Source organism: Dermochelys coriacea, chromosome 8, assembly GCF_009764565.3.
Source record: "Dermochelys coriacea isolate rDerCor1 chromosome 8, rDerCor1.pri.v4, whole genome shotgun sequence".
Lineage (NCBI taxonomy): Eukaryota > Metazoa > Chordata > Testudines > Dermochelyidae > Dermochelys > Dermochelys coriacea.
The window spans coordinates 44,128,866-44,144,709 of record NC_050075.1 but is presented as its reverse complement, the minus strand read 5'-3'; the positions used below and the strand labels follow the sequence as shown (position 1 = coordinate 44,144,709).

General features: G+C 44.5%; 1 protein-coding gene across 1 annotated transcript in view; it reads left to right on the top strand.

The window, feature by feature from the left end:
- PACS2 (phosphofurin acidic cluster sorting protein 2) overlaps positions 1 to 14,147 on the top strand; it is a 226,521-nt gene extending 212,374 nt beyond the window's left edge. Inside the window, exon 23 of the mRNA XM_043491455.1 lies at positions 13,612 to 14,147. Coding sequence (XP_043347390.1) covers positions 13,612 to 13,634 — 23 coding nt within the window. The 3' untranslated portion in view covers positions 13,635 to 14,147. The remainder of the gene's footprint in view (positions 1 to 13,611) is intronic.
- Positions 14,148 to 15,844: the final 1,697 nt, after the last annotated feature.

Genomic DNA, 15,844 nt, shown 5'->3' with positions numbered 1-15,844 from the left:
TAACACCAGATACACGGTTCTGACCCTAAACATATTGTGACAGATCCAGACTAGTGGGATACAGGAGTCTGGTAGAAGGCAAACGTACTGGGCCCTGGATGAATAGTTTTCTGTTCCCTGAGTGACCAGAGCAGAGGCTGCACTAGAGCAATCAGGAAGCCTCTAGAACCAATTAAGACAGGCATGCTAATTAAGACACCTGGAGCCAATTAAGAACATACTAGAATCAATTATGGCAGGCAGACTAATCAGGACACCTGGTTTTAAAAGGACCTTCCATCAGTTAGTGGAGGATGTGCAAGGAGTGGGGAGTGAGAAAGAGAAGATGTACTGCTGGAGGACTGAGGAGTACAAGCATGATCAGGCTTCAGGAGGAAGATCCTGCAGTGAGGATAAGAAAAGGTGCTGGGGGGGAGGCTATGGGGAAGTAGCCCAGGGAGCTGGAGACGGAGACAGCTGCTATCCACATGGTCCTGGGCTGGAGCCCAGTGTAGAGGGCAGGCCCAGGTTCCCCCCAATTCCTGGTTGGACACAGGAGGAGTTGACCTGGTCTGTGAGGAATACCAGAAGGGAAGGTCTAATTTGGAAAGGGATCTGGCATGTCCCCGACCCACTAGATGGGACAACAGAGATTGTTCTCTATTTTCCCCCATGCTGGCCAGTGATGAGGTTAGCTGAGTGAACAGCAGGCTTAAGCCTGTAGCAGAAGCAGCCAAACTGAGGGCTGTTGTGAACCTCTGAGGTGAGCAAATCTGCCAAAAAGTGCAGCACCCACCAAAGCAGCGGAGGAACTTTTTTACAATATGTTGAAATAAGGAGACCATGGGGGCGGGGAGAAATCAGTAGTCTCCCTGGAGCTGGGGGCCTAGGTGATGGGCTCTTTCTTGCGTTTCATGTACTAAACCAGAGGAGACGAATGTTGACAGAGTTCCATGCATGGTGGAAGGTATCAACCAGGGTGGGCAAAGAGAGCAAGGTGCTGGACCGGCATACAGGTAGTGGAAATGAGAATTAAGCATAGGAGGGCAATGGCTGGGAAGGGCACTGAGATTATGCATGGCCTTAGGAGGCTGAGGAGCTCTGATCTGAGGCAGCAGGAAACTAACAGAGGGATTGAAAGAGAATGTGATGCAGGGAGATAATTGCCTCTTATCACTTCTGTCCATTGAGGATGGTGCTGCCAGACAGAAGGGTGCAGTAGTCTAATAGAGAGATGACTGAGGCATGGAGACATTTTAATAGTGGGGTGAGGGATGAAAGTTGGATTTTGGAGAAATTCAGAAGGCCCTAGGGAGAGACTAGATACATGAGGAAGGGAAAGGCAACCCAACAACTGAGCTGGGGCTGTGGGCCTAAAACAAGAAGAACAGCTGTGAGGTGGTTGTTGGAGGAAAAGGCTGGGGGCAGAGAGCACTTCAGGTCAGAAGTGACCATCTGTAGGTGGGGTGTGGACATCCAAGAAGAGATGTTGGCGGCAGCTAGACACATGAGACTGGAGGGAGAGGGACAGATTGGTGGTGGAGAGGTGACTTTGGCAATTACTGGAGTGGAAAGAGCAACTGAAGTCCTGGGAGAAGGTAAGATTATCAGGAGAGGGAGGAAGGAGAACGGAACCATGAGCCATCAACGACTGGGTGAGAGGCAAGATTGGTGGTGTTTCCAGCAAGGCCCTAATGCTTGCACATGGCCTTCATTTCAAGCAAGTGCACAAGTCCCACCAAGTTGAGTGGGGGTTTTTGGGCTATGCTTTCAGCACTTGCTTACAAGCATTGCTAACTAGGGATGGCTTGCTAAGTTGGGGCACGGGGAGAGAACAGCACATGTACAGACTTTTGGGAAAGAGGGGCAGTGGAAGAGGAGATACTTTGATAAACAGTGTCAGACACCGGAGAGACCCAGGTGGGTGAGGGAGAGCTAGGGGGCACCTCCTTTGTCAGAGAAAGGAGCAGATCTCTGACCACCTTGACCAGGGCAATTGCTGCACCTTTGCATAAATCTGTCTCCACCAAACAATATGGTGGCAAAGGTGGGAGCTCATCTTGAATGAGGGGTGAACTCTAGTCCCTGTCTCCCAATTTACCTTGGTAAGGCATGGACCTCAAAGCCTAGCTTGACCTTTTTAAATGCTAACCTTATTAAAACACAGGCTTGCCCAGTTTTTTCCCTTTATTAACCCAAGTATGAGATGGAATAATAGGACCTTACTGCAACCCCAAGGAGAAGAGTTAGGAATGTGAGTTAAGTTTCTGCAGCAATGCTAACTTGGCCACACTGCACATCCAGTCTGGTCTATGGCAGAACTTCTGACTACGTTAACATCAGTATGCGGTAAAATTGGCCATTTGCAGTGTTGCTGTAGCTGTGTCAGCCCCCAGGATTTTAGAGAGACAAGGTGGGGGAGGCAACATTTTTTTTTTATTGGACCAACCTCTGTTGGTGAGAGAGAACTTTCGAGCTATACAGAGCGCTTTTCTTCAGGCACCATTCCCAGTCCCAAAGAAGAGCTCTGTTTCGCTCCAAAGCTTGTTTCATTCACCACCAGAAGTTGGTCCCATAAAAGATATTCCCTCCCCCACCTTGTGTGCTTTGGTGTAATAAGGAAAGCTGGGACTGAGAATAGGCTCCCAGATTGAAAAGGGCCATGCTTCTCCCTGCACATATTAACTTGCAGACTATGAGAGAGCATGTCCAAGTGAATGTGGCACTCAGAACTGAGCATCTGCATGTCCTGCTGATGTTTTATTTTAACATGAATTGTGCAGCTTTCATGTTGTAGGAAGGTAGTTTTTTCTGTACTTTAGCTACAGTACATCCACGAGGGGGCAGATGTGGCGTATGTCTGAGAACCTTCTTTTTGTAGAAGTTGGAAGAAAAGCTAACTTTGGTCTGTCTGCATACATACCCATGACATAATTATGTCTTGCCCTGTTATCAGAGGTCAAAGTGCTATTATTACAATGCCTTTAACAAGAAGTTTCTGTGGGGAGAGGAGGAGTTGAGTTGTATTTTAAAGTAAGTATCTTTTGTGGAATGAAACTTTTTTTTCAAAAATTCAAACTTTTTTTCTTTCAGGATTACAACTAACTAAACTTTCTCCTGTACTGAAATGGGAATCCCTGGCATCCCTGCAGGCAGGCAGACATTTGTGATCTGTGAATATATGCTCATTTCTTAGTTGTACAATTTGCACTTCAGTGGGTGGAAAAATTGTGGAGTGCACGCCTGCTCTTGAGCCTGACTGAGATTCAAGAGACCTGCATTCTGCACCTGACTCTACTATGGACTTGGAGAGTAATCTTGGGCAGAACACTTTAACTGCTGTGCCTTGGTTTACCCATCAGTAAAATGGGGATAATACTAGCCCAGCTCAGGGGGTGGCAGCTGCCAGTTGGTGTTTTGAAATCTTGAGATGGAAGGCAGTAGAGAATGGCTGAGTGTTACTTTACACGTAGTCGGCAAGTATGCAAATCCCTGTACCCTACCTAAGGAAAACCAGCCATCAGAACTGCTTAATCCCACACCCACAACAAAAATGGCTGCCTCATACTTGAGGAGAGATGAGCATAGAGATGCTCTCCTCCTGAGGACTACCTGACTTCATTCAGCAGAAACTGAATTTGTTTAACTGAGCTCTGAGCATTAGAAACTGTGCTCTCTGCCTGAGCCAGAGAGTGCTTTGAAAGCTTGCCATGTGTGCTCCTAAAGAGTGTCATTGTGCTGGGGGGGAGGGTCGTTCTCAGTCATTAAATGTTCATGGATGTGCCCAGTCCCCAGAGTTGCTTCAGCCAGGCTAGATCATCTCCAATGCTCCAGGTAAGCTATTGATGGTATAAAAAGGATGATGACCATGCTCGCTGTCATGACAACACTGGAGTGCTCCCTTGGCTCATGGTAGAGGTCTGGAGGCTACAGCCTGTCAGTTCTGGTCCCACTCCAGTGCACTAGGAAGCCGTAATCACTTTTGTTGTTGGGGTGGGGAAGAGTAGTAGCTGTAACCTGCGTTGCCCTTCCCCTGGTGTAGAACTAGCAGCTTTCCCCTCTCAGCTGTGTGTATTGAGTGCAGCTGAGAATTTCACCCCTTTGTGACATGGACAGGGTGTGTGCCCAATCCCAACAAAATGCAGAATCCATAGTCAGAGACCCATATTGGAAACATTGGCTCCAGAATTCCCATTGACCACGGGGTATGCTGAGGAGGTTGTAAGATGGAGGAGGGGAGAAAGAAGAGACAACCAGGGAAGCAAACACCCCAGAACATAACAGGAAATGTTGTATGTAAATGAGAAACAGGAAGCCATGAGTCACTGGAATCAGCGGGCCCCCAGGCAATAACATAAGCAAGTAAGGGAGATGAGGACTCTAAGACGCTAATGGACTTCTCTGCATCAATCTTTGCTACAGAGGCTGTTGGGGAGATGCCCGGCCTAGAGCTCCTGTTTTCAGGTGTCAGACTGAGGTGTCAAAATAAGAGGTGATGGAATAAATACAAGCCCCTGATCCTCAGTTGCTGTTTATTGGCATAGTTCTGCATCAGGCAATGGACTATTCTGATTTGTACCAGCGGAGGTTCTGGCCCCAGCATCTAAAACGCAGCGTGAACGGTGTTCAGCAGGAGCTAGCTTCAACTGTGTAATGAATAGCCAATCAGACAGGTTTGGTCCATTTCTCTGTGCGCAAGGTACCCACAAAATGTGTCTGTAATAGTTGTGACTTGTGGCTATGAACAAATACTTGCCTATGGATTCCTCTGCAATGTCTGCTGGTGTTTGCCCTCCTTAATTCTGGGTAAGTGATTGGTCTTCTAAGTCGCATGTATTGTTTCCATTACCTGAAATTGGGTCAGTTAGTAAGCTTAGGGAGGATGACCCACCAGAGTTTGGCAAAAGCGGCATGTTTATTATACTGATAGCTAAGCTCAAAAGAAGGGGGGGGGGGTCATGCTCACATACTCGTGCTCCCAGGACAGGCACGGCAATGAAGAATCCTGACATCTCCAAGGCAAGTGTCCCATAGCTCAGTGATGGATGGTGTGGTGAAGGTAAGTCTTCCTGAGGCACAATGGAATGCAATGCGGTGAACCATTGGCCAGGTGGTCCAGGTGAAGGGCCTTCACGGGAGGTACAAGCTTGTGAGTGCACTCCTGAGCACATGGCCCTTTCCCCTTTTAAGGACCTGCTCCTCATGGCCTGTGACTAGAGATGACTTGGCCGTGCCTGGTTGGTCACACTCCACCTCGGCCAGTGCCCATGCAGTGTCCGTTCATTGGGTGTGAGAGTACTGCCTAATTAGAGTCCCAGACATCATGTCTACCTGGGAGCTCTTCTGATCTTCCTGCTGTTCAAGCAGCCCATTCATCCCACAAGCATTCCAGGAGGGAGGGGGAAAGCCACTTCACAGGTATTCAAAGAGGGAGAGGAGACAAAAGGGCAGGGGAAGGTGTAACAGACTTTTTGAACATACAGGTTATACATAGCATACAGATAGCTGCTGCTACAATAGTTTCTGTTGTCTGATTGGAAGAACTAGAGTTCCTGGATGAGAATGGTGACTAAACAAAGTTCAGACAGTGTGATCTTGCTCAGGAAGAGGTGGTGGCTCATGCTGCATGTACATTGGACAGTGCGCTTTGAATGAGGCAGCTGGTCAATACTGATGTGACCAGGATCCTAGTGGGGGGCCAGCCATGGTCACTCAGTTAGGGTGAACTGCAAAGAATGGGGCAGACAATCTGCATAAAGCTGGTGGATATTCCAGTACTTATATTTACCAAGCCAGCATACAACAGCTTCTTTATTACTTTGCTGGTTACTCAGAAGTCCAAACAACACAGTTCCCTTAAAGTGATCCAGTCTCAGGCCTCTATCCAGCTACCCACATCAGATATGTTGACAATTTCTGTAAATTTTATTTCATCATATAAAAGAAAAGGTTCTACCAATCCCAAAGGATTGGACACGAGTTGTAGACCAAGCTGGATGAGCAAGCATCTTAGAGAGGTGATTAAGAAGAAGCAGAAAGCATACAGGGAGTGGAAGATGGGAGGGATCAGCAAGGAAAGCTACCTAATTGAGGTCAGAACACGTAGGGATCAAGTGAGACAGGCTAAAAGTCGAGTAGAGTTGGACCTTGCAAAGAGAATTAAAACCAATAGTAAAAGGTTCTATAGCCATATAAATAAGAAGAAAACTAAGAAGGAAGAAGTGGGGCCGCTTAACACTGAGGATGGAGTGGAGGTTAAAGATAATCTGGGCATGGCCCAATATCTAAACAAATACTTTGCCTCAGTCTTTAATAAGGCTAAAGAGGATCTTGGGGATAATGGTAGCATGACAAATGGGAAGGAGGATATAGAGGTAGATATTACCATATTAGAGGTAGAAGCGAAACTGAAACAGCTTAATGGGACTAAATCAGGGAGCCCAGATAATCTTCATCCAAGAATATTAAAGGAATTGGCACCTGAAATTGCAAGCCCATTAGCAAGAATTTTTAATGAATCTGTAAACTCAGGAATAGTACCGAATGATTGGAGAATTGCTAATATAGTTCCTATTTTTAAGAAAGGAAAAAAAAGTGATCCGGGTAACTACAGGCCAGTTAGTTTGACATCTGTAGTATGCAAGGTCCTGGAAAAAATTTTGAAGGAGAAATTAGTTAAGGACATTGAAGTCAATGGTAAATGGGACAAAATACAACATGGTTTTACAAAAGGTAGATCGTGGCAAACCAACCTAATCTCCTTTTTTGAAAAAGTAACCGATTTTTTAGATAAAGGAAATGCAGTGGATCTAATTTACCTAGATTTCAGTAAGGCGTTTGATACCGTGCCACATGGGGAATTATTAGTTAAATTGGAGAAGATGGGGATCAATATGAACATCAAAAGGTGGATAAGGACTTGGTTAAAGGGGAGACTGCAACGGGTCCTACTGAAAGGCGAACTGTCAGGTTGGAGGGAGGTTACCAGTGGAATTCCTCAGGGATCGGTTTTGGGACCAATCTTATTTAATCTTTTTATTACTGACCTTGGCACAAAAAGTGGGAGTGTGCTAATAAAGTTTGCAGATGATACAAAGCTGGGAGGTATTGCCAATTCGGAGAAGGATCGGGATATTATACAGGAGGATCTGGATGACCTTGTAAACTGGAGTAATAGTAATACGATGAAATTTAATAGTGAGAAGTGTAAGGTTATGCATTTAGGGATTAATAACAAGAATTTTAGTTATAAGTTGGGGACGCATCAATTAGAAGTAACGGAAGAGGAGAAGGACCTTGGAGTATTGGTTGATCATAGGATGACTATGAGCTGCCAATGTGATATGGCTGTGAAAAAAGCTAATGCGGTCTTGGGATGCATCAGGAGAGGCATTTCCAGTAGGTATAAGGAGGTTTTAGTACTGTTATACAAGGCACTGGTGAGACCTCACCTAGAATACTGTGTGCAGTTCTGGTCTCCCATTTTAAAAAGGATGAATTCAAACTGGAGCAGGTACAGAGAAGGGCTCCTAGGATGATCCGAGGAATGGAAAACTTGTCTTATGAAAGGAGACTCAAAGAGCTTGGCTTGTTTAGCCTAACTAAAAGAAGGTTGAGGGGAGATATGATTGCTCTCTATAAATATATCAGAGGGATAAATACAGGAGAGGGAGAGGAATTATTTCAGCTCAGCACCAATGTGGACACAAGAACAAATGGGTATAAACTGGCCACCAAGAAGTTTAGACTTGAAATCAGACGAAGGTTTTTAACCGTCAGAGGAGTGAAGTTTTGGAATAGCCTTCCAAGGGAAGCAGTGGGGGCAAAAGATCTATCTGGTTTTAAGATTCTACTCGATAAGTTTATGGAGGAGATGGTATGATGGGATAATGGGATTTTGGTAAATTGATCTTTAAATATTCAGGCCAAATCCCCTGAGATGAGATATTAGATGGATGGGATCTGACTTACCCAGGAAAGAATTTTCTGAAGTTTCTGGCTGGTGAATCTTGCCCATATGCTCAGGGTTTAGCTGATTGCCATATTTGGGGTTGGGAAGGAATTTTCCTCCAGGGCAGATTGGAGAGGCCCTGGAGGTTTTTCGCCTTCCTCTGTAGCATGGGGCATGGTTGACTTGAGGGAGGCTTCTCTGCTCCTTGAAGTCTTTAAACCATGATTTAAGGACTTCAATAGCTCAGACATGGGTGAGGTTTTTCATAGGAGTGGGTGGGTGAGATTCTGTGGCCTGCGCTGTGCAGGAGGTCGGACTAGATGATCAGAATGGTCCCTTCTGACCTTAGTATCTATGACACATTACCTCCCAAGTTATTGAATATTCCAGATATTACCCAAATTCACGCTAAAGCCAATTCTTATTACATAAACTAAATTTTTACCAAAACCTCTCACTTTGGTTCTTGTAATAAAGATCAGTATACATATAGACATGAACTCAATTAATTGAGGTTCAGATTCATAGCAGAGATAGTGAGCTTTCTCGTTGCAATGAGTTCTTTCAGAAATAGTTCACAGGTTATAGTCCAATGCCCAAATATCTTATTCAGGGCATACCAGTATAACTAGGTCCTCAGTTTTGTGACTCAAACTTCCCCTGATGAAGCTGAAGCAGATCTGAGATGACAGAATCAGGACCCAAGGATCTTTTATACAATTTCATGTCTTTTGACAAGTTGGGAGTCCAAAAGGTAATTAGCATGACTTTGAAGGAGGTCTATCACGGGTACTTAGCTGTAGAATTAACATAAGGCAACTTTCTTGTTCTTCCACCATTCAGATTATTTGCCATACCTTTCAAAGAGATGAATACAGAGAGATCCTGTGTTTACAATTCATTTAAATGATAGGATGTTCTTTTGACCTTTGAAGTATCAGAATACATAGAATCCTAGAATATCAGGGTTGGAAGGGACCTCAGGAGGTCATCTAGTCCAACCCCGTGCTCAAAGCAGGACCAATCCCCAACTAAATCATCCCAGCCAGGGCTTTGTCAAGCCTGACCTTAAAAACCTCAAAGGAAGGAGATTCCACCACCTCCCTAGGTAACACATTCCAGTGCTTCACCACCCTCCTAGTGAAAAAGTTTTTCCTAATATCCAACCTAAACCTCCCCCACTGCAACTTGAGATCATTACTCCTTGTTCTGTCATCTGCTACCACTGAGAACAGTCTAGATCCATCCTCTTTGGAACCCCTTTTCAGGTAGTTGAAAGCAGCTATCAAATCCCCCCTCATTCTTCTCTTCCGCAGACTAAACAATCCCAGTTCCCTCCGCCTCTCGTTATAAGTCATGTGTTCCAGTCCCCTAATCATTTTTGTTGTCCTGCACTGGATGCTTTCCAATTTTTCCACATCCTTCTTGTAGTGTGGGGCCCACAACTGGACACAGTACTCCAGATAAGACCTCACCAATGTCAAATGGAGGGGAATGATCACGTCCCTCAATCTGCTGGCAATGCCCCTACTTATACATCCCAAAATGCCATTGGCCTTCTTGGCAAGAAGGGCACACTGTTGACTCGTATCCAGCTTCTCGTCCACTGTAACCCCTAGGTCCTTTTCTGCAGAACTACTGCCTAGCCATTTGGTCCCTAGTCTGTAGCAGTGCATAGACAGACTGTTAATTACATTGTTGACCCTCCTCATACATATGTAAAAACACAAACATCATCTTCCCCACATGTCTTTTGAGGGTTATTTATGTTGCTAATTAGATTTTGAACATGTTTGTATGCTGCAGCCATATTAGCATTCTCCCCTGCAATGACAACAGGGCTAGCAGCCATATTTAAACCATTTTTTTTTTTTTTTTTTTTTTTTTTTTTTTTTTTAGTTTTTCTAAAATAGTCTCCATAATACCCTGGGCTGCTTTGGTGTGGATTTCAGTGAATGCAGGATGTTTAGCCCTTTCTAGCCATGTGTTGATTGGTGGGTTGTTCTTTTTTTAATCCTCATTGTTTAGTCAGTTACTCTGTGTCATCCAGTTTGCATACTGATTGAATCAGGGACAGGAGCTGCATGGCTCACCTTAACACTGGCGATTTGACTGAGTGCTTCACTCTGCAGCCTTAATGCCCCTCTATAATGGGGTGTTTTTGTGATGGAATAAAACACATTAAATACCATGGAGTATTTGTGTTGCAATAAAGCCTATCTAGTCTGGATGCTTAAGGTACTGCACCTGCTGTTCTCATTGTGCTGGACTAGAGAGCCAAGTCTGACAAAGTTTGACATTTACTGGTGATGGAGGAGGATGCTTGACCCTCCCTGTCCAGGCAGAGCCGGGTACGTGTTTTAAGCTAGATTCCTTGGCACCCAGGATTACCTGAAAGGGTTTTTCCCTTCCCTTCTGTTAGGACTTTGTCTCCTCTAGGAGGAGTAGGCTACTTTGTGTTGACTCGGGTGTCAAAGGGAGGATATGGCATACCGGGGGTACAATTAAGACCACTGAGGAGGGGGGGCTGCATCACCCCTGTCCTGCAACCTTGGGCGCCTTACAATGGGTTGCTGAAGTAGTTCCCACCTGGGCCACTCACAAACAGCCTTCCCATGTGCAAGTCACATGCTGTCTGTGTGTAACTGCAGCCTGCCAGCTACACCCTGGCTCTCACCAGCCTTGGTTATACTATGGGGTGACCCCAACACAGCCCCAGTCCTGGATCTTCTGTCAGAAATGTATGTCTTGTACTGCCCAGCCATCTCCTGGAGAGGACAAATATTTTAAGTCTATTATTCCTTTAAGGGAATAATATATCCACTTATTTACTTTAAATGGAGTTACCCAGACACTTCAACTTAAGCACACTGAATTTGATAAAACAGTAAAAGAAAGTTATTAACTAAAAAGAGAGAAAGATTGAGTACAAGTAAAAGAGGCATAGAAGTCAGAAATGGTTACAAGAAAAATAGATAAAACATGTTCTAGTGCTAACTTAGCAAACTATATGAGATTCACGGAAAAATTTCTAACCATATGCTTCCAGCAAGGTTAAAACTCTTCAGGTCAAGATTCCTCCGCCCCAGAATCCAATGGTGGGTCTCCTTTGTCATCTTTGGTGCAATGCCAAAGGCAGACAGGGAGAGAGAGAGGTACCTGGGGTGGGGGTGGTGGTCCTCCTTTTTATAGTTTGCTACCTTCTTGTAAAACATTTCCATCGGAGCGCCAGGAGACAAACCATCCTGATGTGTAGAAAGAATAGTACATATGGCAGGCGACCAGCTTGGCTTAACAATGAAATCCTTGCTGATCTTAAACAAAAAAAAAAAAAAAGCTTACAGGAAGTGGAAGATTGGACAAATGACCAAGGAGGAGTATAAAAATATTGCTCGGGCATGCAGGAGTGAAATCAGGAAGGCTAAATCACACTTGGAGTTGTAGCTAGCAAGAGATGTTAAGAGTAACAAGAAGGGTTTCTACAGGTATGTTAGCAACAAGAAGGTGGTCAAGGAAAGTGTGGGCCACTTACTGAATGGGGGAGGCAACCTAGTGACGGAGGATGTGGAAAAAGCTAATGTACTCAATGCTTTTTTTGCCTCTGTCTTCACGAACAAGGTCAGCTGCCAGACTACTGCACTGGGAAGCACAGTATGGGGAGGAGGTGACCAGCCCTCTGTGGAGAAAGAAAGTGGTTCAAGACTATTTAGACAAGCTGGATGAGCACAAGTCCATGGGGCCAGATACACTGCATCTGAGGGTGCTAAAGGAGTTGGTGGATGTGATTGCAGAGCCATTGGCTATTATCTTTGAAAATTCATTGTGATCTGGGGAGGTCTTGGATGACTGGGAAAAAGGCTAATGTAGTGCCCATCTTTAAAAAAGAAAAGGAGGAGCATCCGGGGAACTACAGGCTAGTCAGCCTCACCTCAGTCCCTAGGAAAAATCATGGAGCAGGTCCTCAAGGAATCAATTTTGAAGCACTTGGAGGAGAGGAAAGTGATCAGAAACAGTCAGCATGGATTCACCAAGGACAAGTCATGCCCTGACTAATCTAATTGCCTTCTATGATGAGATAAATGGCTCTGTGGATGAGGGGAAAGCAGTGGACGTGTTATTCCTTGACTTTAGTAAAGCTTTTTGATACGGTCTCCCACAGTATTTTTGCCAGCAAGTTAAAGAAGTATGAGTTGGATGAATGGACTATAGGGCGGATAGAAAGCTGGCTAGATCATCAGGCTCAATGGGTAGTGATCAATGGCTCCAAGTCTAGTTGGCAGCCTGTATCAAGCAAAGTGCCCCAAGGGTCAGTCCTGGGGCCGGTTTTGTTCAATATCTTCATTAATGATCTGGAGGATGGCGTGGATTGCACCCTCAGCAAGTTTGCAGATGACACTAAACTGGGAGGAGTGGTAGATGCGCTGGAGGGTAGGGATAGGATCCAGAGGGACCTAGACAAATTGGAGGATTGAGCCAAAAGAAATCTGCACAAGGACAAGTGCAGAGTCCTGCACTTAGGATGGAAGACTCCCATGCACTGCTACAGACCAGGGACCGAGAGGCGAGGCAGCAGCTCTGCAGAAAAGGACCTAGGGGTTATGGTGGACGAGAAGCTGGATATGAGTCAACAGTGGGCCGTTGTTGCCAAGAAGCTAACAGCATTTTGGGCTGTATAAGTGGGAGCATTGCCAGCAGATCGAGGGACATGATCGTTCCCCTTTATTCGTCATTGGTGAGGCCTCATCTGGAATACTGTGTCCAGTTTTGGACCCCACACTACAAGGAGGATGTGGAAAAACTGGAAAGCATCCAGTGGAGGGCAACAAAAATTATTAGGGGGCTGGAGCACATGACTTATGAGGAGAGGCTGAGGGAACTGGGATTATTTAGTCTGCAGAGGAGAAGAATGAGAGGGGATTTGATAGCTGCTTTCAACTACCTGCAAGAGGGTTCCAAAGAGGATGGATCTAGACTGTTCTCAGTGGTAGCAGATGACAGAATGAGGAGTCATGGTCTCAAGTTGCAGTGGGGGAGGTTTAGGTTGGATATTAGGAAAAACTTTTTCACTAGGAGCGGGTGAAGCACTGGAATGGGTTACCTAGGGATGAGGTGGAATCTCCTTCCTTTAAAGGCTTTTAAGATCAGGCTTGACAAAGCCCTGGCTGGGATGATTTAGTTGGGGTTGGTCCTGCTTTGAGCAGGGGGTTGGACTAGGTGACCTCCTGAGGTCCTTTCCAACCATGATATTCTACAATTCCATGCTGACTTTTTTCACCTGTTAGAGCTTTCTTTGTTGTACAAAGATTATTACACTACTATTCAATGTGCGAAGACAGAGGTGTATTCAGTCACAGAAGGGGTCATGGCAGTTCTCTGAATGGTGCTGCTGACAAAGCCAATGATTTCGGCTGTAGAAACTCACTCACCTTTGCTTCGTGGAATCAAGTGAGAGGAAGGAGAAATTGCTAGCTATGAGGTATAGTAAATGAAGTTGGTGGTCTGTCAAGCATTGACTGACGTGGAGGGGAGCAAAAGTACAGCTGGGGGGGGGGGTGTGTGTGTGTGTGAGATGGGGGAAATCCTGGATTTTCTTAATGAAAAATGAACTAAAGTGCTCTTGGCAGTCTGCATTGAAGATTCTTCACAAGGAAATGGTCTAGATTGCTTGCTTTGTTTTTTAGGGTTTCACCTGGACGGCTTCTAAAGTCTGCAGGATGCTCATGGAGTGCTGATAATTGGGGAAAATATATAAACCCCTTCAAAGAGTAATTCCCTAAACACTGCAAAATATTGTAAAAGACACCAGACCTCATGGAGAACACCACTTTCCATGCCGTTTCCAATATTCTCATGACAACAAAAAATGAAACAGTTTTCAAAATGTTGAAGTAACTTGGCTTTCTCAGATGTACAAATCAAGAATATGTTGTCCAACAAGCCTTACACTTGCAAAAGCAAATTTTAAAACTTCTCCAGCAGAGATGTATGACCAAAATTTCAGGTGGATGGAGTTATTTCTGGTACTGTTCAAGTGGAATCAAAATAGGACTTATAACAAAGCAACCTCAACCTTAGCTACTCACAGGTGAGAGTGATAGTTTTCTCTAATTATCTCCAGTTTACTTACAAGATTATAGGCAGTGTGTAATTCACTGAAGCTACACAAGGCCAAAGGTTGCTGCTGCCAAAGCTAACTGAGGAGCACACATAGCCAGTGTTGAACACATGCAGTTGAAAAACTGGTCTCATTCTTTTGAGAGGGAGCAACTTGTGTCAGGGGTCCTTGTTTGCCGGGGGTCCTGAGATTAAATCTTAGGCAAACCATCTGAGATGGAGAAGGTGGTACTTTTAAATCGTATAAAATATTTCTCCAGACTAACTTATAAAATCCTTCACATGGGGGACGTAGGCTCCAACACATTGTCTTGTTGATAAAGCAGTCTGTCTATACAGGAAAGTTGCACTGTTTTTAACTTAAAAAGGTTTTAAAATGGATTTAGTTAAATTTTGTATAAACCCCTGTGTGGACTAGCAAATAGAGCACTGGACTGGGACTCAGGAGACCTGATTCTATTCCCTGCTCTCTCACTGGACTGTTGGGTGATCTTTGGCAAGCCACTTAACTGGTCTGTGCCTCAGTTTCCCCATCTGTAAAATGAGGATGATGATGATATTGACTACTATTTTTTCAGTATAAGAATGTTTTTGTTTTTTTCCAGTTTAGCTTAAGTCATAGAGAACAAACTATGGCACAGCAGATTTAGATTAAATCTCAGGAAAAACTTCCTAAATATAAGAACAGTAGGACAATGCAAGAGACTACCTAGGGAGGTTGTGAAAACTCCTTCATGGGAGGTTTTCAAAAGGAGGCTGGATCACCATCTGTCTAGGATAGTTAAAAGATTCAACAAATCCTGCATCTTTGCAGGGGATTAGACTAACTGACCCTTACGGTCCCTTCTAACCCTATGGTTCTATGAAATTTCAGCTTAACTGCAATAAGCCTCTCTAAAACCAAAATAAGTATCCATACACACAGGGTTTCCACCAATTTAACTAAATCAGGTTAAATTCACACTTTATGTTAAACTGGGGCATCTTCCTCCAGTAGACAAGACCTTAAATTCAGGTCTGGGGTTCAAATTCTCAACATTCCCTGTAAGGATGTGAAAGCTGTAGTCCCTTTAAATTTGATGATTGGCTTAAGCCTAAGTCATGTGAGCAGAGATTTTCAAAGGAGCATAAGGGACTTAGGCACCAAAACACATTAAAATTCAATGGGAGTTGGGTTTCTTGAAAATGCCAGCCATGATTCTTCCCTGGATGTACACCATATATGGAGTCCAAATCAGAGTTCTGGCTTTTTGGTCCAATTCTCTGTCTCACTTTGGATATAGTAAAAAGAAAAGGAGTACTTGTGGCACCTTAGAGACTAACAAATTTATTAGAGCATAAGCTTTCGTGAGCTACAGCTCACTTCATCGGATGCATTACGAAAGCTTATGCTCTAATAAATGTGTTAGTCTCTAAGGTGCCACAAGTACTCTTTTTCTTTTTGCGAATACAGACTAACACGGCTGCTCCTCTGAAACCTTTGGATATGGTGTAAGTGATGAAGAGACTTCAGTGCATACTGGCCTAGACATTTAAAAATATCCTGAACTGAAGTGTGGCTGGTCCTCTCCCTTCTGGGGGCCAGGCCTTTCATAGAATCATAGAAGATTAGGGTTGGAAGAGACCTCAGGAAGACCTCCACTCCAACCTCCTGCGCAAAGCAGGACCAACACCAATTAAAGCCTTGGCTGGGATGATTTGTCAATCCAGGCCTTAAAAACATCTAAGGATGGAGATTCCACCACCTCCCTAGGTAACCCATTTACCACCCTCCTAGTGAAGTAGTATTTTCTAATATCC